The 27,998-nt window shown below is 43.4% G+C and overlaps 2 protein-coding genes across 3 annotated transcripts in view; one reads left to right on the plus strand and one right to left on the minus strand.

Moving 5' to 3' along the window:
- The window catches only part of baiap2l1b (BAR/IMD domain containing adaptor protein 2 like 1b), a 28,667-nt gene extending 7,847 nt beyond the window's left edge, over positions 1 to 20,820 (plus strand). For both annotated transcript variants that reach the window (XM_076752446.1, XM_076752445.1), the window contains 11 exons: positions 1,714 to 1,775; positions 3,345 to 3,416; positions 4,449 to 4,583; positions 9,363 to 9,515; positions 9,703 to 9,858; positions 10,224 to 10,338; positions 10,865 to 11,081; positions 13,892 to 13,954; positions 14,904 to 15,129; positions 19,739 to 19,785; positions 19,874 to 20,820. In XM_076752446.1, the coding sequence (XP_076608561.1) occupies positions 1,714 to 1,775; positions 3,345 to 3,416; positions 4,449 to 4,583; positions 9,363 to 9,515; positions 9,703 to 9,858; positions 10,224 to 10,338; positions 10,865 to 11,081; positions 13,892 to 13,954; positions 14,904 to 15,129; positions 19,739 to 19,785; positions 19,874 to 19,946 (1,319 nt within the window). In that variant the 3' untranslated portion in view covers positions 19,947 to 20,820. The remainder of the gene's footprint in view (positions 1 to 1,713; positions 1,776 to 3,344; positions 3,417 to 4,448; positions 4,584 to 9,362; positions 9,516 to 9,702; positions 9,859 to 10,223; positions 10,339 to 10,864; positions 11,082 to 13,891; positions 13,955 to 14,903; positions 15,130 to 19,738; positions 19,786 to 19,873) is intronic.
- A 126-nt stretch (positions 20,821 to 20,946) lies between these two features.
- Positions 20,947 to 27,685, minus strand: bri3 (brain protein I3). Its single transcript, XM_076752447.1, has 3 exons — positions 26,877 to 27,685; positions 25,368 to 25,476; positions 20,947 to 22,373 (listed from the first exon to the last, which is right to left on the minus strand). Exons 1-3 carry the CDS (start codon positions 27,019 to 27,021, stop codon positions 22,241 to 22,243), a joined length of 387 nt encoding a protein of 128 aa, XP_076608562.1. The 5' UTR covers positions 27,022 to 27,685; the 3' UTR covers positions 20,947 to 22,240.
- Positions 27,686 to 27,998: the final 313 nt, after the last annotated feature.

Raw genomic sequence — 27,998 nt, forward strand, 5'->3', positions numbered from 1 at the left:
GTTCGTGTGCTCTGAAGCAGAAGCCACTCTATCAGTTCAGTGGAAAATCTGTCTTTAGAAAATGTCTCAGGGTTACATCACTGTTAACACCCCTGTGTACAGTACAGCTGTACTTGTTGGCTACTGAAGAATGTTTTTGTTGTGACGTTTACTCACTGTACATGGAAAATGAATGCCTTTGGGAAAAGCTCAGTGTGGGAAAAAATCATAACATGCAGTATAAAGTTTCCATTCAGGCGATTTTCATCCTGCTTTTAAATCTAATAGGACACATGATCCCACGGTAGACATATAGTCCTCAGTCCCAGTGTGTATTAAGCATTTCTCTCAAAGGACATCTTCCAAATCATTTATACTTATTTTTATAAGGTTTAAATAGTCTGCCTATAGCATAGTGCGTACAACTAGACCTGTGTTACAGATTTTCCATCCAGATGATATGTCAGGGAGTGAGGAGGGACGTTGGCAAGCTAGCTAGCTACTATTGTGTTGTGTTGTATTGAGTATTGTATTGCTCACTCGTGATGGAGCACAGTTATTAATTTTAATTGGCAGTGGTGGTTGTTTGACAATGAAGACAACAACTCCCAGGACTTTTTTCATTATTTTGAGCGAGCTGAAGTTGTAGGCACACCTCAGCTGCTGCTGTTTTTCCAAGTTCTCCGTCGCTCTTTCTCCTTTGCTGCGGCTGTCTACGCTAAGACGAGTTATCAGAATCTTTGCCCGCACACATTTTTGCAAACACACACTGTTTCTCCACGTCTACCGCTCATCTGAAGAGTGTTAAAATGGGTGTTTGTCAAGCGACCACACTGGCCAAACACTCATGGGCATATAAACGCACACACATTCAGAGGCCTTTTCAGTCTGTGAGCAGAATTATCCACGCCACGGACAATATGTTAGAAACAGACACAAGTCAGCACAAAGGCCATCTGGCTCAGAGTGGAGTCACTGCTCTTAGTGCTGCATAAAGCTGCAATTATTTCTTAAAGAAGTCGTCTTTTATCTTTTCTTACAACAAGCTTTAAAACAAGTCATATTCAGTTATGTGGGGCTGCAAAGTTTGTTTTTGTGTTTTAATTTGTTCTTTCTGTGTACTTTTACTGTGAATTCAAGTATGATTAAGAATTTTGATAATTTTTATGATGGCTTAAATCTCTGACAGTGTGCTCTGCACTGTATCAGGGGAGGTCAACATGGAATTTAATTACAATTCTCCACACCATGCTTGTGCTCCATAATCCTAATTTGATTGCTTTTGGGAGCAACATGCAAAGACAGAAGGTTATAATTTGTGGCTGCCTGCCAGCTGAGCTCTTTTTGATTAGCCAAGCAGTCGGTGGTCCGGTTTTTCTGGTTCAGGTACAAGTATTTATTTTCCTTTCATTTCACCGAAGGGAATCCTTGTAACATAATCTGTAGCAGGTGACATTTGATGGTTTTTGAGGTTGCAAATGACACGTGTCATTTCTCAGTAATACATAAATCCATGTGCAGTACAGTATATATATATATATGTACCCACACATATATATAAGGTAGAGGCATTGTGCACTGTTGTCAACTGTGTTGCACAATATCTTTAGATAACAGAAAGACTGAAAGAAAAAGCAAAAAAGACCATACAATTAGAGTACTGCTGGCCTGTCTTTCTTCTGACACAAACCTGTGCCTTTTCTTTCTCCCTCTTTTGTTCTCTTTGTGTGGCAGGTGTAGTGCTGATGGAAATCTCAGAGGTCCACAGGAAGGTTCATCTTGAGCTGGAGGAAAATGTGAGTGCTACGTATGTCTTTGCACTTGCGTCAATCCTTCCGGAGGCTGCTCCCTAATTGCCTTGCCTCACCCAAATGCGTTTTGTTAGACATTGTCCCTCTCTGAACTTGTCGCTCAGTGTAATTCCAGACAATCACAAGCAAAGCCTCAGATCACTAAGAAGCATTTAGTGGTTCACACAGTCAGCCGGTAGCTCTGACTCTCTCTTGTCCTCCCACTTTTAGCAGATAGACACGGCCTCTTCTCCTCCCTCCTCACCTATATTAACTACAGCAGCATCAGGGCCAAGCAGAAGAGGTTGGGTGAGGGAGGGAAATAACAGGTTTAGTTTGAGGAGCATCTGTTGGTTTGTTTCCTGGCTGAAACGGGGCAGGCCTCAACACGTCCTGGGAAAAGACCAGCTGGAGCTGTTTTAATTCAGTGTGACAAGAAAGTGCAGACTGATTTCAGCTGTTAGCAAGATAACACCACAGTAAGGCTGTCAATATCGGTCATTTTCATCATTAAGTCACCTTTTGACTATTTTTTCAATAAATATATTAGTTGTTTAGTCTGTAAAATGATCAGATGCTCATTAGAAGTTCCCAGAGCGGAAGGTGATATCTTCCTGTATTTTGTTAAAATTAGAGTTAAAAACTTTAAGGGATTGAGTTTGTGATGATGTGGTTCAAATAAGTACAAAAAACTGCAATATCTCACATTGGAGGAACTAGAAATGTTTCACATCTTCCTTTGATAAGTTGCCTAAAGCATTTATCTTAGTGCTGATTGTTGTTGATTATTTTTCCATCCGTTCAGTCATTAAAATATTGTTTCAGTACTACACCACAATAACTGGCAACATTATTATTGTTAATCAAGGCCTCACATGGTAACCACAAGCTTTTTTCTTTTTTTTTTCTTTTGCATGAGCTTTTTGCTTGGGAAAATAAATAATACCGGAGTTTGAAAATAACCTGTTACAGTTGAACTTTGGGGCAGAAAATTTCGAGGCGCTTCTCTGAGACATTGTTGTTAACAGCATCAGTGAGTGGGCTGACTTGTTAATGGACTCCAGCTGGTGAGTCACAGCATCAATTCAGGTCAGGGAATATGATGGAAGAAAACCTTTCGCAGACTTGGATGAGGGTGTGCGACAAGGTCTCCGGGGTCATCTGTCTGTGTTCAGTAATGGGGGTTTCCAGTTCACTGGTCCGCCCCAGGTGGGCACCACCGCTGCGTCTCAACAAGGCTGTGGTGAGGGGAACGCTTTGACACCCTTACACTAATGAGAGGGAGCTTGAGAGAAAGGGAGAGAAGTCTGTGGGCATTCCCACGCTTTGTTTCTGACTCATTCATAAGCGCAACCTCAGACTCGGCTCTCACCCCCACACACACACACACACACACACACACACACCAATATGCTGTAAATAATCACTCATTTCTCTCTTTGAGAATTGCAGTATTTTCCCTGTTTACAGCAAAGCTAACAAACTGTTGCAGTCCATCCTCCCGTCCAGGTTATAATCACCATTGTGTCTTCTTCCCCTCTCCTCTCTCTGGTCCCTCCTCCTCCTCACCCGAAGTTTAAGAGGTTTCACAGGGAGATAATAGCCGAGCTGGAGAGGAAGACTGACATGGATGTCAAATACATGACAGTGAGTAGCTTCTGTGCATGTGTGTGCGCACTTGCACAACTGTGCAAATGCGTGTTTATTTGTATGCCTGAGTCATTCTGTGGCAGCAGCGCTTCAACCCCCTCATGAGAACACACACTGCCATATAAGAGTATGTTTTGTTTTGTTTCAGTTCTCATTGATTTGTTGCCTCGTGCATTTTACATTTGCGTGTTTATTTTATGGTTTCTACAGGGAATGGTTGGGGAAGCACAACATGTCTGTAAGCTAAAGTCCTTCGTGCAAAACATTTGATTATTTCTAACTGTGATAATAAACAGAGTGAACAGATAGATGGATAGAAAAATGTGATCATGTGGGTGTCCTTTACATTCAAACACTTGAACCATAATCTGATCCTGTGTAGTAATTCAGTGCTATAATTTTCTATCATTATGACTGCAGTTGGCAATTAACTTACGGCTTAATGGGAGTTATTGCTGCAACACAGCACAAGAAAAACAAGAGTCTATTTTCCAGCAGCAACACAAGTCAAAGTGGTGCACCGAGCGTGTTTTTAATGGTTTGACTTGTGGTACGCAGTGCATCAGGATGCAATTGTCTTTACAACTGTACAAAGGTAACTGGAAATAGGTATCATTTTACACACACTTATTATAATAATAATCCTAATAAAGCTATTACTGTCTAATGTCAAATTTGCATCTTCACCAAATGGCAGATGGAACCAACATTTACTGATAGTGATGGTCATAAAAACGTGTTTCAGAAATGGTTCGTTCTTTAAAAGCTGATAACAAGTTGATGCTGTGCTACATTTGACTTTCCACAGGAAGTTTTTGATTTGTTTGGTGTGTACTACTAACTGAAGTATGGATGTATCTAGAGGTGATTTGTGGTTTAGATAACTTTTACGCCAATTAATTGTACTTTCAAATTCATATTGCGCCTCATCGTTATGCAGCTCATGTGCTTATTTATGCTGCCTGACATGGTTCTGGCAAATACCAGTTTAATGTTCCAGCATTCAGATGGATCTTTCCTTTGCTCCAGGCCACGTTTAAGAGGTACCAGATGGAGCACAAGATGAAGCAGGACTCTCTGGAGAGGTCCCAGTCAGACCTGAAGAAGCTGAGGAGAAAGAGCCAAGGCAAGAACGCCAACAAGTACGAGAACAAGGAGAGCGAGGTGAGATGGATGACGACACGCCGACAGACACGTGACGCGTCACACGTGGATGCTCTTTCTTCAACATACATACACGAGCAGGCTCGTTCATATCTGCATAGACATAATTACACAGACACACAGTCATTCACAAGCCTTGACACCTGAGATGTACCTTGTCAAAGCCAGTGTAACAGTAGTTGGGGACAATGTGTGAAGTGTCTGGTCTGTGCAGTCATGCAGGAGAAGATCTACGTTTGTTTTTGGTTTCCTTTACACCCGCATACAATACTCTCTTGCAGCGTCTTGATCCACCTGCATGCTCACTGATGAAAATGGACACATACATGCGCAAACAAGCAAGCAAACAAGGAACAATGTTAAAATAGAAAAGATAGAAACTGCTTTGCCATCTATGATGGCTGCAGTTATGAACACGGATCTGGACAACCATAGAAAACAAAGTATAAAGTGGATATTTCCATTTATAACAACACTTTGCTTCCATATCAGAGAAAGTATTAATCCATGTGGACCCTGGAGACATGTCTGTCAGGTCCCTTAGAAAAGTACTGCAGAGTGATATGTCTTGAACTTAAGTTTGTCTCACTATATGCAAATATACACTAAATATACTAAAAAAAAGACAGTGTTGCTACACCCTAACAGTGAGCCTACAGAATAAAATTTGGAGAATTTAATCTCAGAGCTGCGACCCTGAGAGCAGGGCACTCTCTGATCTTACATAACCTTCCTACCATCACTCCAGTCAGGCAGCCTGTTCACTCGGGTGTGTGTGTTTGTGTGCTCATGTGCATCTGTGAATGATTAAGGGTTTGTTTATTCTATCAACACCGTCTACCCCACACCTGTCCTGACAGAGTTAAACTGAGAGAGGAGGAGGAATTACGTGACCAGTATATAGGTTTATTGCAGTGTAACTGTCCACATAGACTTTATCTTTTATCATTAACCAGAAACAAAATGCTTGATAGTAACTAAAATGGTGTCAAAACTAGCTTGAATTGCAGAGCATAAGCATGCTGTGCACCAGAGCTGAGGCCATTAGTTGATTGATTATTTTATTGAAAAATGATTGGTAACTATTTTGATAATTGATAATGGTTTCAGACATTTTTCAAGCGTTTCAAACATTTTCTAGTTTCAGCTTGTCAAGAGTGAGAATTTCCTTCTTTTCTTTGAACATTTGAACATGTCAGTTTGGGCTCAGTGAAGTCTTGGTGGGCTTTATTTCACAGGTTTTTATTGGCTTAACAAGCCCTACAGTACGAGTTAGTTGCAGCCTTAAATTTATGCTTTTTTAGGATAAGTTACGATGTATTATTATTGCATAAATACATGTTAACTCTAAGACATTATAGTATAGTTAACAAATAAGCATCAGTATGAGCATGATTCTGAGAAGCTGATGAACTTTCCCAGTGCCTTCCTCACAGACTTCCTTCCTCTCCTTTCTTATATTCTTCTCTCTTATGTCTTTCATTGTTTTGTTTCCTCATTCCTCCACACTTTCTCATTATATCTCTATTCCTCTTTTGCCTTCTTTTGTTTCCTCCTTCCTTCTCACCTCTCCTTTCTCCGTCACCTTCCCACCAAGCTGTGAGTCAGTGTGTTCGCTCGCTGCTGTGCTTACTTATCTGATATAAGGCCAGTGTTAGGACTTAGACACCCGGGAGACACATAGATGGGTTGGCAAACAAACAAACAGCGTGTTGGGGCTTAGAAGGAGGGGTTTACAGGAGCAGATGATTCAGCAGACACCCGAGACACTTCAAAGGCAGGGAACGATCTGTCAGAGCGCAGAGACGGGATTTAAAAGAAAAAAGAAAGTGAGAGTGCTGTCAGACTGTCAAACAATTGATTAAAAGACCGTCCAACAAACAGTGAGGCCAAGTTTTCCTCTCTGGATACAAGATTAACAGCGATTGAGATACGTATCAAGGCTGTTACATGTCAAGGAGTGAAAACTGTCTGTCTTTTGAGGAAGTGTGCCGTCTGTTTTTCTCACCTGTGCTCTTTCTTACGCATCGTTCTTGGGGGGAAAAAAAGCATACGTTGTCCATAGCAACAAGCTTGCTGCAGTGTTGACAGATGTAAAGTGATTAAGAAGGTATGCGTTCGTGTGTGTCGAAACAGCATTTCACGCTCCCCCTTTTTTCCCTCGTTCACTTGTCGGAAGAAATGATGCCGCCCACTTCTGCACTTCTGGGAAGGTGCTCACTCACACTTTGTCTCTCTCTTTTCTTTAATTATTGCCACAGTGTTTTATGCCAAAGCAGAGCACAAAAATAGACTAAAAAAAAAAAAAAGCAATTAAAAATACTTTAAATGCATGTCATACATTTGGTAAATACTTTCAAGGGCAGTAATGAAGTTTTAATTACTCTGCAGAAAACATATTTTAATTAGCTAATTGAATGCACGTGATGAATTGACTTTTGAGGATCTGGAACCAGATGCATAAAACTCTGCGTATAGGTTCAAAGACAGATTATTTCATACACATCCTTGTCGTCATATTTATAAAGCAGTGTGTATGTCTGCTGTTTAAGTCATTGTGGAACTGGATGCACAAAAGCCTCATTCGTGTTATCATAACGTCATCAGACATCCGTTTGCATATCAACACTCGTGCCAGCACTCATCAGACCTGTCAATGGGAAGAATGGCAAAGAGGAAGAAGCACCGTTTAACTGATTGTGTCTCACCGGTGGGGTTCTCAGCACCAGGGAAGCTGTCATTATGTACTGCCGTGGCTATTTATAGCGTCCACACCACTAATTGATCACACGTACCTGTAAACGATCATCCGCAGTAATGTCTCAGTTATCATCTTCATGAAATGTCAGAACAATGATCAGTGATTCATTTACAGAGCACATATTGCAACAGACTTTACAAAGTGCTTCACATTTCAAGATAAGATGAAAAGACCTTTAACGAGGAAATAATGGCTCCAATGTAAACAGAAAGTCAGGGAAAGAGAAACAAAGTAAAATCCTCTGTGCAGTAACGAGAAGAAGAGGCTATTTCTGCTGTTGTTTGTGTAGGTGTGCTTGTTTCCATCATGCATTTGCATCTGCTTGTTTGCTGACATATAGCCACAAGGGTAAACCTGTTATCATAACATCGGCTACCGAGTGAGATATGATCACCTCTAAATGAATGGGGTCATGTAAGGACCTCCTGGCATTAACAGACGGACAGATTCCCGTTCGGTCAGGCAGACAGACGGCACTGTTTGGACAAGGATGATGTCACCTCTGATGGGCATTACTGAGCTGAGTGTACACACAGGTGCACACAGTTCTTTATGCTTTATGCTTCCCACTGAAATGAGTTAGTCTGTTGGATCAGACACAGACTGTAAAATCAAAGTGAAGACATATATGAATGCAGATAGCTGCTTTGGTAGATTAGCAAGATCTTAATCATCCCATGCTATACGGATATCATTACTGCACTTATTTGTTGTTACTTTTAATCCTGTTTGACTGTTTTTACAGAAACAATTCAGTGGTGTTGTTTTCTCTGTATTAGTGCTGAGGGTATTTTACACCCAGAGGAATAGTTATACAAACATTTTGGTAAATTCATTAAATGGGAAATTCAGGATTTTAATGATCTTTATTTTTACAGCTTTATGTAACACTCCACATTTGATTGCACATTCTCCGACCAAAGGGCTGACACATTTCCACTTGCAATATGTTTCTCCGGGCGGAGGTTGACACAGTAGATGAGGGTTTCAGCTTTTTACATATAAATGCAACCTGCCACCGCTTCCTGGTAAATAAAGCCCTCAGCCATTGAAGGCTTTTTCAGAAGAGGACGGTTGTACGTGCTGAATGGAGAGGGCGTGTGCCATTGCTTTAACAGTCGTTACAGGTGTGCCAACTCCAGCCAGTTGGATGAGGGGGAGGTTATGGAGCTCATGTGTAGCTTTGACAAGGAATCACGGACAAAAGACAGTGTTTTGGGAGGAGAGTTCTGATTGTGTTGTATATTCGTCTTTTTGAGAAGTTGTGAATGATTGGTTTCTCTATAAAAAGTTCTGTGTGGGTTGAAAATCATCAAAATCCTTTGCAAGAGCTAGAATTCAAATCCACATAATAAATATATGCTGTTAACGCCCCACACCAGGACTCTGCATTAATAATACGTACACAATAAAAGAATACATTTACTAGAGTTACTGGAAAAATGAGTCTGTATGAAGCTTCATTGTGTTCACTCTTGTTTACAAAATAATAATGTCAAATAAACCAAGATGATAGCATGAGTTTAAGGGAAGATATGATCAAAGCTGGAGTTGAAGCCAGTGCCCGCTCACTTTCACATACACACACACACACACACTCATCTAAGACCCTCTCAGTAGCCTTTTGACCTTTTCTAATCCCTGGCTGTCCATGTAGATAAGACATCCCCTCCCCACAACTGCTGAGCCCTGTCCCCTGTTCCTCCTGCTGCTCTGTCCTTTCACTGAGCCCTCAATGCAACCTAATCTGTCAATACAGTAAACTGTAGTACAATGATACCTTTCCCCCTGCAAGAGAGAGATTAGGACGTACAGAAAGGAACCGTGCTCCTTTCATATCATTTGCCCTTGTTGGGTCTGTGTACAGATCAACAATGAAAGGGACTTGATGGTTGCAAACCATGTGGCAGGGAAGATAAAGACGTAAGAACAAACGGAGGATTTCAACCCATTCAGACTGACTTATTATTATTATTATTATTATTGTTTTATATTTTCTATGTGCCTTTTTTTCTTAGTGCCTGGAAACGTTGACAAGCCGTCAGATGGACTTGCAGTTGTTCATCGCAGACGGCTGTAAGGAGGCTCTGCTGGAGGAGAAGAGACGCTTCTGCTTCCTGGTGGACAAACACTGCATGTTCTCCTACCAGTTCGCTTCCTTCCATGACAAGGTGCAAAACACTTACAGGAAAAAAATTCAACCTATTCAAAACACCAGCCAGAGCAATTTATTCCAAAACCCACAATCTCAGGATTATCAATGAATCGTGTTAGCGTAGTGATGAAAATCTTCATGATTCTCCTGATTAATCACGTTTTCTTGTAATATCTTTTCTTCTGTCCGTGCCTGCTGGACAGGCCAAAGACACTCTGATGGCGAAGCTGAACAGCTGGCAGGACCAGTGCAACGATGCCACCGACATGCCCGAGAGCGTCTTGTCCATGATCGAGGGGCTGCGCGCGCCCGTCTCCATCACACCTCTACCCTCTCCGTCCCCGTCACGGCACAGCGTGGTATGATGGGTGCTACCTCAGTTGTCCTCATATTCAATCAAGATAGCTTCTATTTACAAAATGTATTAAGCATGATGTAGCTGAATATTCACATAAATGTAACCCCTTATTGTTATTGCGTGACTACTGCAAGACAGTAATCATTTAAAATGAATCGTTTAGATCTTCAAGTCGGCTGGATCTGGCACTTATGCTACATTGTAAATTCATGCATCCTGCTAAATATGCTTTAAAGTTTCATGTTTAGCTTTTAATCAGGCCACTACTATTAGGTGTTGTGTTGGTGATTCAGTTACTTAAACAGTCAAACACAAATAACAGTACTGGCCTTGCTAACATGCTAATGCTATCATTAATATTGGCAGAACATGTCTGCTCCCCCGACGCCACCTCTGAAGGCTCAGACCAGTCCTCTGGCTAACATGTTCACCCAGGAGAACAACACTTCCAGTGTGACCACCACTCCCAACAACAGCACAGGTATCATGGCATGCAGCGGCTGTGGTTTTCATGTGGCGCCTCCCTCTGTGCCGCTGTGGCTTTAAGCTTGTGCTTTTCAAGACAGCGAGTGGAACTGTTTGTTCTTTCCTGACATGTGACTGGCCTTTATCTCGCCTAGAACAACAGTATCTGCTTCACATGGATTTGGCTTTGGTGACACTTTTTTCTTGGGTTTCCATAAAATCTATAAAAGATATTCAAGGTCGCGAGAGGATACATCCTGATGACTTGGACTTGTGCTTTGACGCCACAATGAGATTGACATTTTAGCTTATATTGAAATATTTTTAGATCTATCCCATGGGGGTTAGTCCAGTACTTTGGTTTGTGACCAAATTCCTGCCAAACTAATGACATTCCCATCAGCCTCAGCTTTATATTGAGTGCTAATTGGCAAATGTTGGCAAACATTATGAGTTATGTTGTGAGCATGTTAGCGTGTTGATGTGGCCATTAATCTTAAAGCACCACTGTTCTGCTACCTTTCTTCCTTCCTCCCTCACAGACCACGGGAACAGTGAGGAGAACAGTCTTGCCAGGTCTGTATCTGTCGCGACAGGACTCAACAATATAGTGAAGAGGCCGCGTGTGCGCACCATCTTCCCCCACACCGCTGGCAACAACAGCACACTGCTCAGCTTTGACGAGGGAGACGTCATCGTCCTGCTCATCCCTGACGAGAGAGACGGGTGGATGTACGGTGAACTGGAGAAGAATGGAAAGTGAGTCCAATCACACTTGTTGCATTTGTCTGGAACAGAAGTGTTACTGAGGACTGTAATTTCAGAAATAATGGAAAGCATGTGCACACACTGCACTGTACATGGGGACATGATTACATGCTCTGCGTGTATGTGCACACACTCACAATCAATATATACCTCTGCTACCTTATAGTTTAATGGCTATTAACGAGATTATTCCTTCTCATGTGTGAATTTACTATAATCACCACTTACTCATGATAGCCTTATCATCAATTGATATAAAACCCGCTTGTCATGTCCCTCCGTTTGCCCACCAGTCAGGTGATTGAATGAGTTGGACTGCACTGTCCTGACTGGGCAGATGGTCCCTCACCTGATTGTCATGCTGAGCATGTACTCGCACGCACATAGCTCGAGGCTCGCCGAGTGCTGCCTGAGCTGGAACACTCATTGATAAGGAAATCAAAGTAAAGTATGGCCTGAGGGTGGGATGTACGATAGCAGACTGGAGTGAGGCAGAGAGAGAAGTTCAGAGTACCACCTGCTCTCCCACACAGACAGGCACCAACACAGCCTGCTCTCCCCGGGTCTCTGATGTCTGACTTTTTAAACAGGGATTTGATCTGAGGCCCTTGGAAGTGTGTTTTTGAATTTGAATCATTCATCGGGTTTGATCTTTATCACTACCAAGGGAAATTACCTGGCAAATTCATCCAAAAAACTGATCAAGGGCAGAAAGGAATCATTTCTGAGTTGCTTTCAAAAGTGTGGCTGCCGCAAAGCAAAACTTTGGTCTTGCTGCCTCACGGCTGCAAGCGAGACGAGCTCAAGTGCCTAAAGGCTTAAAAAGTGTATATCATCACGTTTATCAGGACACAGCATCTGACAAGATAGAGTTTGTGTCCCGGAGGAGGTTTGGCTTTGATGCATTTGGGTCTCTTGCTGGGTTTCTCCCTTTGTCTTACATCAGCTTTGATAGTGTAACGTGCCTGGCAACACCTAGACTCAGATACCCACACACACACGCACACACACACATGCTGCTGGTGGACTGAGGAATGAATATCAGCATGACAGAGGTACATTTTTGCACTGATAATAAATATTACACCACATTAACATTTGACAAATAATGACATCTGACATGTCATGCATATTATTATCATGGTCATTTTTCCCTGCTCGCCTGACGTCTTGTCATCCGAGCAGGCTTGTTGGAGGTTTGCTTGCTTGTCCAGGAAAAGTCCACAAGGGAAAGTGAACTAGTGAGCTGTCCTTGATCAAGGTTTTCATTAATGCCGAGTTGTTTCGGTGGACCTGTTCTGTGGTCAGCAGTATCATTCGTGCTGGAAACAAACGCATGTTCTCAGCAGAAAACCTTTCCCTAAGTAAATAAAATCTATTATTAATGAGTGTGATTGAGTGAGGTGTATTTTCCAGTAGGAGCTTTTTTATCATAGGTACATGAAAGAAACACCTACTCTCCGGTCCAAATGTGCAAATATTAGCATTTATCCACGTGGAGGGGAAAGCTGGCTGAGTACATACTGATTAGGAACAACAGCACAATGACACACAGTCCTTGATCTCAGCTTTTGATGCAGACTAGCTGTCGTTCATTTTTCCTAAACCTGTTCGTCCTCATGTGAAATCCTTTTAAATGTGCTTTCAAGTCGAAATAAACCATTTTCCATCAGATCAAGGTCAGAAATTGTCGGAGCAAAGTCGCCTTAATTTAATCGTTCATCGAGCTTCATCACGTTGTTCTCGCTCTGTTTTTCAACTCTGTAACCAAGTCGTTTATTTTGGTGTGTGTGTGTAGGCAGGAACAAATGGTTGCTTGAATTCCCATACTGAGGTCACTGGAAACCTCATGGTCTCCGGTATGACTGAGACATTGACTCATTTAATAAACCAAAGAGTCATTCAAGCTCCAAGCAAATACTCAGATGGTTTGAGAGAAGACCTTGAACGCAAGTTCTTGATTCAGTTAAGTGGCTGATTTCCTTTGCGCTGTAGAGAAGCAAAGGAGGGGAGACAAAATCCATCAAAATGAAGGAAAAAGGCATTTGAAATGGTAGTCTTTAATCCTTACCAATCAGAGGATCCATCTGTCCGTCTGTTCATCAGGATTTCTCTTCTAGGATGGATTCCAGCTTTTTGTTACCATAGTTACCATAGGCATGCATCCACACAGTGTAACAATAGAGAGAAGTATAATACAGGGTATCAATACAGGGTATCTGCAAGCCTGCCTGCTGCAGAGGCAGTAATGTTGATGATTATAAAATGTTTTTGTAATATATTGCAAACACTGTCACTAAGAAGCACATCCACCCATAATGAGCAAGTGTTGATTTTAAGCAAGATTTAAATGAATTAATGACATTTCATTGGTTAATCCATCCATCCATTTTATCCCTAGGACCAGGTCACATCCATTCAATTCATTTGATCATTTACAATTATTGTTACATACCGCTGGAAGGTATTGAAAAGGGGATGTAATTATAGATAATCTTAGGCCATGATGTCCCTACTGGCTTTCCATCATACTTTCATATTTTGGCAGGAATAACTGACTGTGAAAAACAAGCATTCTTTGTGGTATTAAAACGGTTTCAAAAACGCCATTTGGTGAACGCTGCAGGAAGCCTGTATCAGGAAGTCAGTGAGTTGAGGACAGAGCAGAGGAGCTCGTCACTGATCATGTAGAGAAGCGTGCAGATTCCTGTGCAACGAGAGCCGGTGTGGAGGCTGGCAGGATAGAGCACAGGTGTAATCATCCCTAACCTGGCTTCTCCCTCTTTGTCTGTGCCTGGCAGGAGGGGCTGGTTCCCTTCATCTTACTGCCGAGCACTGTCTGAACCTCTCGTGAATAACAACAGGTAAGGAGACTCCACGTTGCTGCTAACTCACACACACACACACACACCAGCGGGTTTCATGTTGCAGCCAGCTGTATTGTTGTATTAGTTACTCCTGTTAGTGAGAACCTTTCTAATCCTATGGGGGACTCTCCCCTTCCTCAACCTTTGATTCCTGTTGCTGCTGCAGTCACATTCTGCTTTCAGTCGCCTCAATCATTTGGCCATATGAAACCTTTGTGTTTTAAACGTTTTCATGGACCCTAGAAAGATTTTCAGCTATCTCTTGCACATATTTACATATAACTCTTAATTCTGTGTAACTCAAATGAATCTGAAATCGGACTTTTCAGACAAGCTCAGCAAAATGGAAAAGGGTGTGTGCTGATGAATAGATTCTGCTGCTGATGAGAGAGAGAAGGTTCAGAGAGTTGACTCCAACCTCTTCTTCAAAGAGACTAATCCCTGTCGGATTAATTTATTAGATCTTAATGTGCTGCACCTCCCACAGAGAGGCTGCCAGCCAACTGCTACAAGTCAGGGAAACAGAAAGTTTAAACTATAACCAGCGCTGGGGGACACAACAACACATATATTGTCCTTTTGTCCTCATGAGGACCCTCCTCAGACCGTGTTTAGTCTGTATCCCATAACTTTAATTTTAACATCATGCCTATAAGACTAACATGAACTTTAAGATTAGCCTTAATCTAATTCTGTTTGTAACCCCAAACCCAAAGATACAGCCCGAACACAGAAGTGCACATGCATGCCAGGAGACTCATGCAAATCCTGTAATTAGCTTGATTAAGTGTCCTTTTTCTTCGCTCTTCTCCCCTCTTCCACTCTGTCTCATCCTGTCTTTCCCTTCATATATCCATGCTCTATTTTTGTCTTTTTGTTTCAACCCCGTCTCCTCATTTCTCATACCACCTCCCCTCCTCCTCCTCCTCCCCCCGCTCCTCTACAGTGTGTCTGCTGCCCCGTACCGCAGTAGAAGTGTGGTCAACCTCCACCACCAGGACACAGAGACAGACGAGGCGACCATGGTCCTCCCCCCGGCGGACTACTGCGACGCCCCGCAGCGCAACGGCATCAAGAACAGCAGCCCGTCCACCAGCAACGTTGCCACAAATAACAACCACCAGCACTCTCCCACGCCCTCTGCAGCCTCCTCCTCGTCTGATAACAACACGGTCAGTCAGTGGACAGGTTCATGTACTTTCCTCTCACATTTCACCACTTTTTGCCAGAGTCTAAGCCACGTGTCAGATGTTCCACTAAGCCTAGTCCACTTAAGCCCTGCCTTTAAAATGATTGTTTGAAGAAACTTAATCAGCCCAGAACAATTTGACCTACTGTCTTCTGCCAGACCTTCCCGCTGTGCTGGCACAGTCCTGCCATAGCGTCGTGGCAGGACTGGCAATGTGAGGCTACGACTTACCTGATACCTCCTGCAGCATGGCTACTGTACCCTCAGCTGTGCAGCCTTATCTTGACTGCCGATGACAGTACGTGTGTGTGGGTGGTGTCAGATTAGCTTTTTATGTCTGCCTTGGAAACCCGACCACATTCTGATACACTCAGTGTCGGCTGACGTACTCAATACAAAATCATTTATTGGGCCTTTGGGATTTTACGACGCTAAGTTTGCTGTGGGTAGTACTTCTGTGGTGTGTTACTCTCGTGAGATGCATGCTGATAATGCTCATTCTGAGTATTTTCATTCTCTGATTGTACAAACAATACTGATTTAAGCTGATTTTTTTCTTAATACTAAGGTGGTTATTATCGTGTTCATCCTCACCTGGTTGTAGGGGATGAAGACACAGACTGAACAGGTCACAGCTGTTGTTCATCTTTGTTATAATAATCCCCAGTGTGCTGATAATGAGTCTCCTGGAGTCTTTTCTCCACTAAGAGACAATAACACTGGGATGGGACGAGAACAGTCTGGGTCAGCCTGGCTGACTGAAGAACAGTGCACACACAGCACCCCCACCTAATATGATGATGAATGAAGCTTCTGTATCTCAGCAGCAGATATTCTTTGATTTGTCCATCCTCACAAATGTTAACATAGAAATATTATATCATAATATTAGTTCTGCCAAGTTCTTTCTTTACGAATGTTCTTGCTTTTGCATATCATGCAAAGCATCAGCCAAAGTTGCGGTTTTCCTCTGCAAAAGCTTTTGTTGTTCCTCTGCGCTTGATGAATGTAAATATGTTGTGGTAGCCAGGGGTCAAAAGCACCTGCTCTGTCTGCACGATCACATAAACACCTCCTGCACTGCAACACACCGACACTGCTGTTCTTGTCTCATGCAGCACAGAAACCTTGTCTCCAGTCAAGTTACTCATATTTACAAATAGTAGAGACTGATATACTGTGCATGCCACTGAGTTGCATTCATTTGTGAACACAGTGGATTATAAGGTCAAGGTGCTGTTTTGCAAGTCAAATCAAGTCTCATGTTTTAAACTTTGTCATAAAAGCTATCTAAGTTATGCAATGGATATATAAAATACTTCATAAAATGTATTACACCGTGATGTCTGTGAATACTCTATTCTGATTGGCTGCAGCTTGTCCATTAATTCCTGATTATGGACACCAGCTAAGTAGCTGCAGTGAAAATATCTGTTAACCGTTCTACATTGATGCACAGCCTGTATCTAAAACGAGCAACAAGCTAAACAAGCTAACATCTACTTACAATACGTAACTTCAACATTGCTTTTAACCTCTTTAGAGACTATGGCACCTTTGATGACTGGGATGCAGCTGAAGAAAGGGAAATTGAAAAGAAAAGGGAGAATTAATTCAGAAGTCAAGAAGTCTTTCAGTGCCTCATCCTCTGGACACCACAGGATGGGGACTGCAACACGCAATCTGCAGGAAGTACGCTGCCCCTCTGAACTCACTCACGCGTCACAGCTGAACCGAAGGGTTCTGTGAGCCGAGCAGACTAGAAATATCTCCTGTTGCCAAGTCGTATCTGAGGTTTCTCCTGACCAGTGTTTCCTTTGCATAAGAGCCTCATAGGACGCTAACGTTCGTTCCAGGTATTAGTCAACCCTCAGGTGTTACCATGGAAACTGAGTTATGACTTGTGAAAAACTTTCGATTTTGATTGCAAAACGCATGAACGTATATATTAATGGTCTCGTTTTTTTGTCCTTGTCGAGCGACCGTGTTATAAGGTTGAAGTGTCCATAATCAGGAAATAATGGAATTTCTCATCACCTCATCAGATGTTATCCCTTACTTGTTGCAGCTTTGCAACCTTGTTATATACATGGAAAGCATCAAAGACACACACACACACACACACACACACACAAAACCCTAACCTTAACCGCTGACCCAAAAACCAGCTGTTTTCCTACTGGGTACTCATGTGCTTATGTGTCCCCAAAAGTAGCCTAAGTCATGCTCACACACACACACACACACATACACACACAGCCAGTCTGGCTATTCTGGTAGGTTTTGATGTTTGACCCAGTTAGAGGTTCAGTGGTTAGATGGTAAATGGAGATACTTTTCTCTTTCTTGCCTCTACAGTATTCATTATTTACCAGTCATTTGGGCCACAGGCAGACATACAGTAGCAGAGCCAGTGATTACCATGCTTTTTGTATGTGTGTGTGTGTGTGTGTGTGTGTGTGTGTGTGTGTGTGTGTGTGTGTGTGTGTCTGCTGTCGGGCCTGTCAGTCGACATCAAGCCTCTGTCTCTCCACCACTGACTCGGCATTATGGTGGAATTCCACTCAGGGTGAAGCTGATACCCACCTTCCCTCTTTGTTGCTCTCTTCATTCTTTCAGTTTCTGTCGCCGTCATTTGTTTATCTCCACCCCGTCACACTCATCATTAAATGCATACCTCTCTTTGTCCCTCCCTCTATTTACAGCATAAAGAAAGGGTCACTTCCAGGGGAGTTTATCCTCCATTCATTCTGAGTGACTCACAAACCCCGGCTTTAAATCTGCTCTTAACACATGCACACGCACACACGCACACGCACACACACACACACATAGCTCCCAGAATAGACTTCTGTGTGGGAAAAAGTTCTCCAATGCTACAGTAGACTATAATACTCTGGTTTATGTTCAGCTCAGGGTATGAGTGGGTGGCAGAGGTTGTGTGTTGGGTTAGTTAGCGACTTGTGGCTGCAACATTAACAAACATTATTGTCAGTGTGCTGCCGCAGTTTTTGTGATTTTCTTCTTATTGCTCTTTTTTTTTTCTCTCTTTTTTTTATTAGATGATAATTCTGCCTGTGCTCTAAATCGATGTGGACATTAAACCAAAAGCAGAACACCTGTAATGTCCTACTACTGTTTCCAAATATGTCCATGTTTTCACTTTTTGGTGTCATCAGCAAAGGCTTTTTTCAGTGTGACAGGTTGTTCCAGAGAGGGAAAGGTGAAGGGAGGGGAGGGGAGGAGGGGAGAGCAGACAGGAGGGCCGGGGGAGGAGGGCTTACCCTGGAATGCACAGTCACCATGAGAAAAAATGCACCCTCACTGGTTTGGTGCTTTGTGTTGAGGAAAAGATAACGACTCACAGGAATGAATATGTTTAGAGGATGGAGACTGACTGAAAGAGAGAGAGAGAGATGAGGGAGATTGAGATCTACAGAGTAAGTTAAAGGGGCAGACGGTTTCGACCTGCAGGCTGAGTGTCGGTGTGAATGAAAGAGAAAACACTTGTGAGTGCTGATCGTCAGCTGATCAAGTTAAAGGGAACAACAGACAGAAGTGAAAACCAACTTGGTGCCTTGTCTCAGCTATGAATCAGCATGTTGACGGAACAAGCACATATTAAACTGAAATCATGGTTTGACAGAAGAAGAGAGACACTGAATGCTGATTGAAGAGTACATTAGAACTGTTCACGTGCTTTTCTTCAGCAACAGCTACGTGATTTGTAATCGAAACATCTGTAGGAGGAGGACAGATGTGAAACTGTATATGTCCTGTGGGAAATATCAGTGGTCATAATGAGGACTGGGCCAAGACTCATCTGTCACTCTGTACACTTCTGACCTCTAGTGGAGTATCTGCAGTAGTGCAGGTTGATGGGTGGGTGACAGGGCCCAGATCAACAATCTATCTTCAACACTTGTGCTAAAAAAAAAAAGCTTTAAAAATCACTCAAAATCACTCCCCAGTTTAGTCATTTAGGACTCCCTGAATGAGACACTATTACACTTTTGACTACAATTAACTCGAGTTTTATTGAAGTTGGGCAGTAAAACAGTCCAAACACAGACAGTAAGTGCGTTTCAAAGGAAGACAGATATTTTTTCTAGCAGCGGCAGAGAAGAGGAAACTCCACACTCAGCTGATGTGATTGTGTGTCTTTGTGCCCATATGTCAGATGTGCTTTATCTTTCCATTGGTAATTTAATTGAGGATACACTTTAGGGTGTAATTGGTGTATTTGTCTATATTAGGTTTAAATCTGAAACAAAAGAAAAAGGGAGACCATTTATTGGCCTTTTAAAGTTGTTTATCTTTAAAAAATGCTACTGACTGAGACTCATTATGAGAACTTGAATTTCCAGAAGATCCAGATTCCACACAGTGTCCCATGATATGACACAGCACGCTGGCTTTCCCCCACCAATCCACTCATCAGTGTGTCCAATCCTTCAGCAGCCTAGTGTGTGTGTGTGTGTGTGTAATGTAAATGCATCTGGGTGTGACTGGGGTATTCATTCTGTGTCATGTGTCATGGTTATGTACTGTGCAACAAATTGTGTTACAGTGAATCTGTGTTTCCTCCACAGACAGTCCAGCCTAATGGCGTCTCCAGACCTCCGCCTGCTTACCTCGCGTAAGTCACACAAGAGCATGAACGAGATGATCTGCCTTCCTCTCACTCAGACACGCTCATCACTCATCTCTGCTGCGTTTTTCCACAGGGGAGGGAACCCATTCGCCACAGTCAGGCTACGTCCAACCGTCACCAACGACCGCTCCGCTCCGGTCATCTGATCTGTCCACGTTTCCGCACACCCTTCATTCCCGCAACCCCTTCTCAAACTTCCTGTGTCGTCCCGGGATGCGCAGCTCTGACCTGCCTTTACTGTCCAGCGGCTCCTCCTGGTCTGGACGGAACCAGACAAACCTGGTCAGTGCTGAGGCAAACAAAACGCCATTTAAATCTGGGATCCTCTCACCGCTGCAATCGCTCATACGGAAGTATTTTTGGACCATTTTATTTTCCAGAACAGATGCTCATATATTTAAGATATATATATTTCCCATGTCTATTTTTGTCCCTCTGTTTGTGGTGGTGATATTTAAATGACCACAGTCTCACCCGCACCTGACAAATGGATGAATTAAAATGGTCAAAGCGAATACTGCAATGTATTTGTATCGTTGATGTCGCTTGCTCATCGTCCAAATGACTGTTAGAAATCTTTTCTGTTGCCATAGGACAGTAAAAGAATGTACTGTGGGGGAGCTCCCTACCAAACTGCTGCATCTCAGCGTCGATACTAAAATGAGGAGAGATGCATCCACAAGTGTGGCACACAAGTGTTCTTTAAGTCAATCCTGTACATACGTTTGTACATCAGATGATATAAATGTTGTCCTTTGCCATCTAACTTAACTTTTTGTAGAGCTAGACGATCGTGGACAGGACTTCTGCCTTAATGTATACATACCCACTGTAAAAATATCATGTACCTGTTGCATTCTTCAAATCGCGAACATGAGTGGTGACAATCACGTCATCCTCACATGACAGTTTAATCATTACACGGCATTTGAGCACAGCGTGTACACCCGTTTCACTCTTTGGCCCACATTACACCCTTAACAGTATGTGCTGTATGAAAAATAAAGACTTATTTCTTCAGCTTGCTGTTTACTTTGTTGTCACGCTCAGCTGGATCGTTCATCATCACATAGAAAAAGTAGATTTCAGGATATTTACAGGGAAAAAAATGTTCCTGCATTTGCAAAAGATGAAAAATCAGGCAAGTAAGTAGCATTCATTTTTAATTACAGTAACTCATATATAAAAAGTAAGAAGCTCAATCATAAGAGCGTGCGTAGTGTGTTTTCTAAAGCAAGATCTTTTTTTTTCTTACATCCCTCCCACACAGTTTTATCTTTCGCTTCTGCCATGGACAGTTATATAACATCTTGCTGTAATGGAAGACGTAGACACGGAGATACTGCAGATAGACATGGACATTCTCGATTGATTGTCTGGTTGGGAGGAATGGGGCAGGGTGACTTGTCACAGAGTAGAGTACTAAGATAAAAATCCAGAGATTATACACATTATTGAGAGCTCTCCTTCGGCGACGACTCTCAGCATGCTTCCTGGAAGTGGTACTCCACACGTTAAAGGAGTCTGACTTTGACATAAAGAGTCCTCTTAGAAGTCCGATGTCAAACAGTGATTGAGGTTGTAAAGTCGAGGGCATTTCAGATTGTATGTACCTGAGGTCTGCATTGGCCCTGGAAAAGCACAACCCAGCAGAAGAATCATCAAACAAACGGTCAGTGCAAATATGGCCCCAAGAAATAATATCAACAAAAACAGACAAAATGGTGCAGGCTTTCTGTCTGAGGCAAGTCCATTGTTCCAGCCGGGACAGTTCACGTCCAAGGATCTTTACACATCTTTTTTTTTCTTTCTTTCTTTCTTTTTTTTTTTTTTTTTAAACATGTATGTGTTATTCCACGTGACACGCTGAGCCAAAAGAAGGTTTGCATGTCCGGAAAAAGATACATCAGTGATCTACAATGGAAGCCGTGGTAGGTACAATGTTATAAGCACAATGGTAACCAAAAAAAAAAAAAAAAACATGTCTGCAGTGTGCCAGCAAAGACGAAAACAACAAAGGAAAAAGAAAAAGGCAGGCGTGCCTCGGTTAATTCCAGCTTATCGAAACAAAAGGAATCTGCTCAGATCCTCCGATAACTAAATCTACAGAAGAAATCGTGTCTGGTGGAATCTCTGATGATCACTCAGCATGTGGTGAAGGCACTGACGACACTTACATATGCTAGAATATATCCTCAACTAGCAGATGAAGACTGATTTCTACACGTGCCTCTAATAAAAACTCACATCATAATTCATGGTAATATCATCTTGATCATTTGTTGTACGTAACATAATGGCAACAGCAATATGTGCAATATTAGGAAAGGATAACAAAATAAAAGACACAAAAATGCTGGATAATATGTGTGTGTGTGTGTGTGTGTGTGTGTGCATGCACGGGAGCACAAGCAGGTGCATGAGCTGTGGTTTGGTCCCTCTAGCCGAAGGTGGCGCCACAGTTGGGACACCTTCTCTGACGCAGTGCGAAGCAGAAGAGGAGCCCCAGGGGGAAGAAGAAGATGGCACACAGGATACCGAGGCAAGTGAAGTCATCCTCCAGGACGCCAACTCTGCAAACGCACACACACACACACACACACCAGAAAGCATGAGGAAGGTGCACAGACCAATCAGAAATACTGATGCGGATTGTAAAACAGTCAAACAAATGCTTCTCTGGATGGATACGGAACAGGCCTACAGGGTTTGGGCCCCGGGCCCCTGGATCAGAGACTCTGTATGAAGTGACTGTTGAAGTTTTTTGTTGGAAAGTCAAACAACCACAAAGAGACGCAAAATAACCACAGACACACACACACTCAAAAAAAAAAAAAAAAAAAACAATAACAAAGATGCTGAATGACCACAAAAGGGATTCAAAACTACAAGACAGATATAAAAATGACTACAAAGAGACAGAAACAAACAACAAAGATGCTAAATAAAGACAAACAGACACAAACAAATAACAAAGAGATGTTAAATAACCACAAAGAGACAAACAACAACCACTACAGTCGCTCCTGCAGGTCATGACTGCTAGGAGCATCTTCAACAGTGGCCGAGGTCTGATCAGTGTCAAAGGTTATGACACCATGGCAGTTATTATCTCACGTCCGGACATTTCACCGTAAACAACCGTCAAGAACGCACTGCTTGGTTTAAGTCTGACCTTGTTCTAAAAGCACAAAAAGTTCACTTTGAAAGTTCTTTAGAGGCGTGCTGTTTTCCTTTAGCCCATTTTTGCTTCTTCCCCCAATAGAGCTCTATCATAGCCTCGCTGTAAGGACCAGAGAGAGAAAGACAGAAAATCATTAAACATCTGAAACCAGTCAGATTTTGCCCTGGAATCTGCTGAAGGCTCCCGTGGTAAAAGCCTGCTTTCACCATCTAAAAAACATCCAACCTTTTACAATGCCTTTAATATTTCTGTGTACACGATGTAAAGGCAGCGGAGCTCGCAGTGCTCGTTAGTTTTATTAAGGCTGAGGGATCTTTAGAGGAGTACAATGTAAAGAGGGTTTTGTTCAGAATATGAAGCAGCTTGTGTTGAAGGGGGGGTCTTGAAGGCCGCGGCTCACGGCAGCTTTAATCCACAGTCACAGTGAACAAATTGCTGACCGTGGTCTCATGACCACACCACGCTGACAACCAGCGTGGCCTCAAAAGGAGGAGCGAGGGGAAATGAAAAGCTACTTTGGAAAGCATTTACTGCTAATGCTATTAGTGTTGCCTAGCTGTGGATGTTTTAGGGCTGAAAGTGAATAGAAACAAACTGGATAAATAAGCCTTAATGACCCTGATAATATTAGATTCTGCCATGGTGATGAACTGGTGATTAGAACTGTTCCTGCTCCTAAAGCGAGGCTTGCTTTCGTGGTATTGTAAGAGTTCAGCCCGCCATGGTACCACACCGCACCGTGTGCTGCTGTGCTGCGTCAGAAGTGTTTGTATTTGCGCAACTTGCTCGTGCACCCGTGCCAGAAACGGCGGCTTTCACTGACAGAGGAAACATGGCCATGATGCAAATGCTGACTAAAACTGTAGCGGACTCTCAACACCAGTGTAATTAAATACATTCATTTAAAGCAGAGCTGCCCAAAACGTATAGATTCATAGCAAAGTAATCCCTCTCAGTCGTCACTTATGACCCACTAGAAGTGTGTGGCGGTGTACTTTTCTGCCCTCTGCCTGGATTTTCTTCTTATTTTACTGTATTCTGGACATTTCTGGTGGTGCAGCCTGTGGGCAGTGGGTGTGTCGCCCCCTGCCAATAACAGGTGCACGTGAGGTACTGTCGGGACTAATAAAAAAGGTTGCGACCAGGTGCCGGACCATTAGCAGTCACACGTCCAAGAGGAAGCTACAAAAATGGCCGACACAGCACCAAAAACTGTTTACAAAGTGTAACTGACAATTACTGCACAGCATAGCTTTAACAGCCAGGTAATAAAAAGACAGATGTGTCAGTGATCTCGTGGAGTTAATCTTTAAGTTTTTGGATTTTTACTTGGTCATAGAAAACACTGAGGCCCTCACCGCAGGCTTAGCCAATCAACTTAATTTAAAGGCTGAGGTGTTCCCCTTTCATTGGAAATGTATGATTTCACAGTAGAGTAAGTTTCAAAGACTGCCAGTCATGATGATCACGAAGCACGTACACGAATAACCACTTCAGCTTAGATAAAACAAACAGAAGTGCGCTTGCGGGGTTTTCATTTGCCTTGTGACAATAAAAACAAACCCGCTGCACTGCTGTGAAATTATGAGCTCCTCGACCAGGCTCCTGAAGTTCTTGGAATAGATGATGTCGTGTCATTATTCAGATGAGGCCAGCGGATGGGAGGGAATCTCATTTCCATTTGCTGTTCCTGTGAATTGTGTCATGCGGCAACCTTGGGCCCCGTGTGGCCTGACCGGCCCCGTCACATGTTTGAGGCTGCAAACCATCTGACTGACAGGATGTTGACTCAGGCACAGTGAAACCAACAAAAAAAAAAAAGAAACATCTTCTGAAACGGAAAGTCATGTCCACTTGACATTAGGTCACGCTGCGGGCCTGACAACGTACGTGCAGGGGACGGCGAAAACATGCTCGGACGGCGGAAGGACAGAAACGCAAATAAAGACACGCAGACAGAAAGGGATGGTTTTAGCCCCAAAGGGAGACCGGCTCAGTCACAGCGAGCGAGGACGCATGCAAATCTAGAAAAGGCCTCACTTTCATCAGCGGGCACAGCATCTCATCTCTTATTTGCTCAGAAACTATAAATGTTTCCAGTGTGCTGATGTATGAAAAACACTCAGACATCATGTGACCATAAAAGCCCTCTGATATCTACTCCAATGTGTGTGTGTGTGTGTGTGTGTGCGTGTGTGTGTGTGATGATACTCACATTGTGGGAACTTCCTTATGAGGACAAATTCCCCATAATGTAAACGATTAACTTGACAAGTGAAGACTTATGGCTGCAGGAAATGAATGCAAGTCTATGTAATGTCCCCAAAAGGAAATTACATGACTGTATGTGTGTGTGTGCGTGTGTGTGTGTGTGTGTCCTCACCTGCAGGCAGGGCAGCCTCCCACCACCACTACAGAGGGTTGGATGATGGTGTAAGTACCAGCATAGGGCTGCTGTGCTACGGCGGGGCCCATCTGGGCTGATGGGTATCCTGCGGTGAACAGAAGGAGATGGCACGCATGTTATACGTACTGTACGTACATAATACACAGATGACCCTACCGCGTTTGCATGTATGTGAGCCTGCACGCAGTACTGGAGTTCAGTGTAACAGAGCACAAGGTGACAAAGTTCTTTAAGCACCAACAGTGTTGAAAGGAAGCAGCAGCGCAGGTTGTGAAAGTTGGTGTTTGCCGTTTGAAAAGTCCAGAATGAAGTCATCTGAAATCCATCTGCTGGTATGGAAATGAGTCCCAACGTGCAAATGTGACATCCCGGAGAGCTGCGATCTTTGTGAGAATGTCCTGTGTGTGTGTGTGTGTGTGTGTGTGCAAACAGGATAGCTCGATTTATGGGGTCAGCACGTGATTAATTAGTCACAAGGAAGGTTCAATGATCAGTCACGCTTTTCAGCGACAAACACAGCTCAGAGCCTTCGAAAGACACGTCGCTCAATCACACCGAGAGAAATAAAAGCAGGCTGGAGAAAGTGAAAGAACAGGTTATGATAAAACTGGAGTGAGACTGTGAGGGTTCATCTCGCCTTCAGGCCGTATTGATTCTTTTCCACCACCTCTGTACACCTGCAGTGATGTTTGTGTGACACAGTGAACTTTGATACCATCACCACACTTCTCAGAAATGTTTACCAGCAGCTTCGCTCTGATAAGGATGCCTCCCTGCCAGGGAAGCTCAACATGCACCTACACGTTTTTAACAAGTATCCCTTTGAGCTGCAGCCACAGACCGCTTTCATCTACGGACAGGACCTGAACCACGTGGTTGAGCAAACAGGAAATTACATGCAATTGCAAGAAATGAGACTCCATTTTAGGCTAAGTGCATAACTTCCTTGTTGCTCAGCTCATATTCAATCAGCCGGATGATAACCTGCTCCTTCACATAAGGCAGTAGTATTACAGCTGCTCCCTGCAGAGCCAAAACTCCATCATTAACATATTTCATATTCTGTCTCTTCCTGTAGAAACACTGGCGTGTCAGAACAAGATCATCAGAGTATAAACTTAAAAAAATTTTCATGGTTTACTGAGCACTCATGGCGCACAACCTTTAAAAAAAAAAGCGCAGAATGTTCAATTTATGCAAAAACAAACTGCTCACCCTGAACATATCGCAATGCCCCACTGCGCATGCGCCAGCCTGGCTCACCTGAAAAACGAAACTCGTCACTTTTTCACGGTATTTGCAACTTAAAGTCTCAAACACGGTGCTTCAAAATCTGCCCTTTGGCTTACTGACGCCCCCAGAGCCGAAACGGAGCGACCTGTGGTCTCTAAACGAAGGCGGAAGCGGACACAAGTGAGTCCAAGCTTCCCGTCCTCCTCGGGGTGGTTTCTGGTAAACATGTGGGGCATTAGCAGGGGTACTTGCCTTGGCCGTCGGGGTACGGGTAGGGCGGCGGGGCCGGCGGGGGGATGGCCCCATAGCTGTGCTGCTGCGGCCCGTACTCATAAGCCCCCGGGACGGCGTTGTAGGCGGGAGGTCTGTCCTGAAGAAGAGGTTTGCTGTCCACCATCTCAGCCGACGTGACGCGTCCTCAACTTGTCCGCTTCTGTGTCCTTAACTTCAACTGGGCGACAAAAAGGCTCGAATACCGAACTCCGGCTACTTGTCTTGTGCTGCCGGGAAAGCCGTGTGACGCTGGCTGACGCGCAGTGGCGACAAAAACAAAGAAAACAAAGAAAAGACGCTGCGCCAAAATGAAACTTCGTCCCTCTCCATGCGCCAACTTTGTCCCCGTCGGCGCAACAACCTCAAATCTTTACCAAACGTCCTCTTTGAAGACGGGAATGGGCCGAGTCAGTCTGCCAATGGTTAACTTAACTCCATTTCCCTCCGTGCAGTTGGTCCTCTGGTACCAAAACAACAGTAATGTGTCATCGCAGCGTCTGAGGAACTCGGCTGGAAGTCAGAAAAGGCTTTTCCTTTCTGTCTGGTTTGTCACAAGAGAAGAATCATGTGATGAGCTGCTGTAGCGCCTCTGCGCACCGAAAGGCTTCTTAAAGCTGCAGCTCATGAAATAAAAGCCGGAGAGCGACTGCTGCATGCAGAGCACTGCAGAGCCGCCAGCTTCATCCCAGCTGATCGCGACGACGGCCTGAACACTGCAGTCCCTGTGGGTCCACACGGCTCCCCATGTCACAGTCTGTGTGTGTGTGTGTGTGTGTGTGTGTGTGTGTGTGTGTGTGTGTGTGTGTCCGTCCACTTATGTAATTGTGGTTCTGGTCGTGAGTGGGCCACCCGTAATGTTGCATAATATTGACTTCACATCCTCAGATTTAGTGAAGGCTGCAGGCTTTTGCAGGTCAAAAGATCAGCGACGTCAAAGGGGCCACGTGCTTAGACGTTTTAGATTCACAAGGAGGCACCAGACCACGATTAGATGTTCAAATGAAACACAAAAACTACGTTTAATGTGGAGATATGACAACACTGTAATCCCGTTAGACTTTCAAGCTGCTGGAAAACACGAACATTTTGTTTTTAAAGGTG

The sequence above is a fragment of the Chaetodon auriga genome, chromosome 16 (genome assembly GCF_051107435.1).
Source record: "Chaetodon auriga isolate fChaAug3 chromosome 16, fChaAug3.hap1, whole genome shotgun sequence".
NCBI lineage: Eukaryota > Metazoa > Chordata > Actinopteri > Chaetodontiformes > Chaetodontidae > Chaetodon > Chaetodon auriga.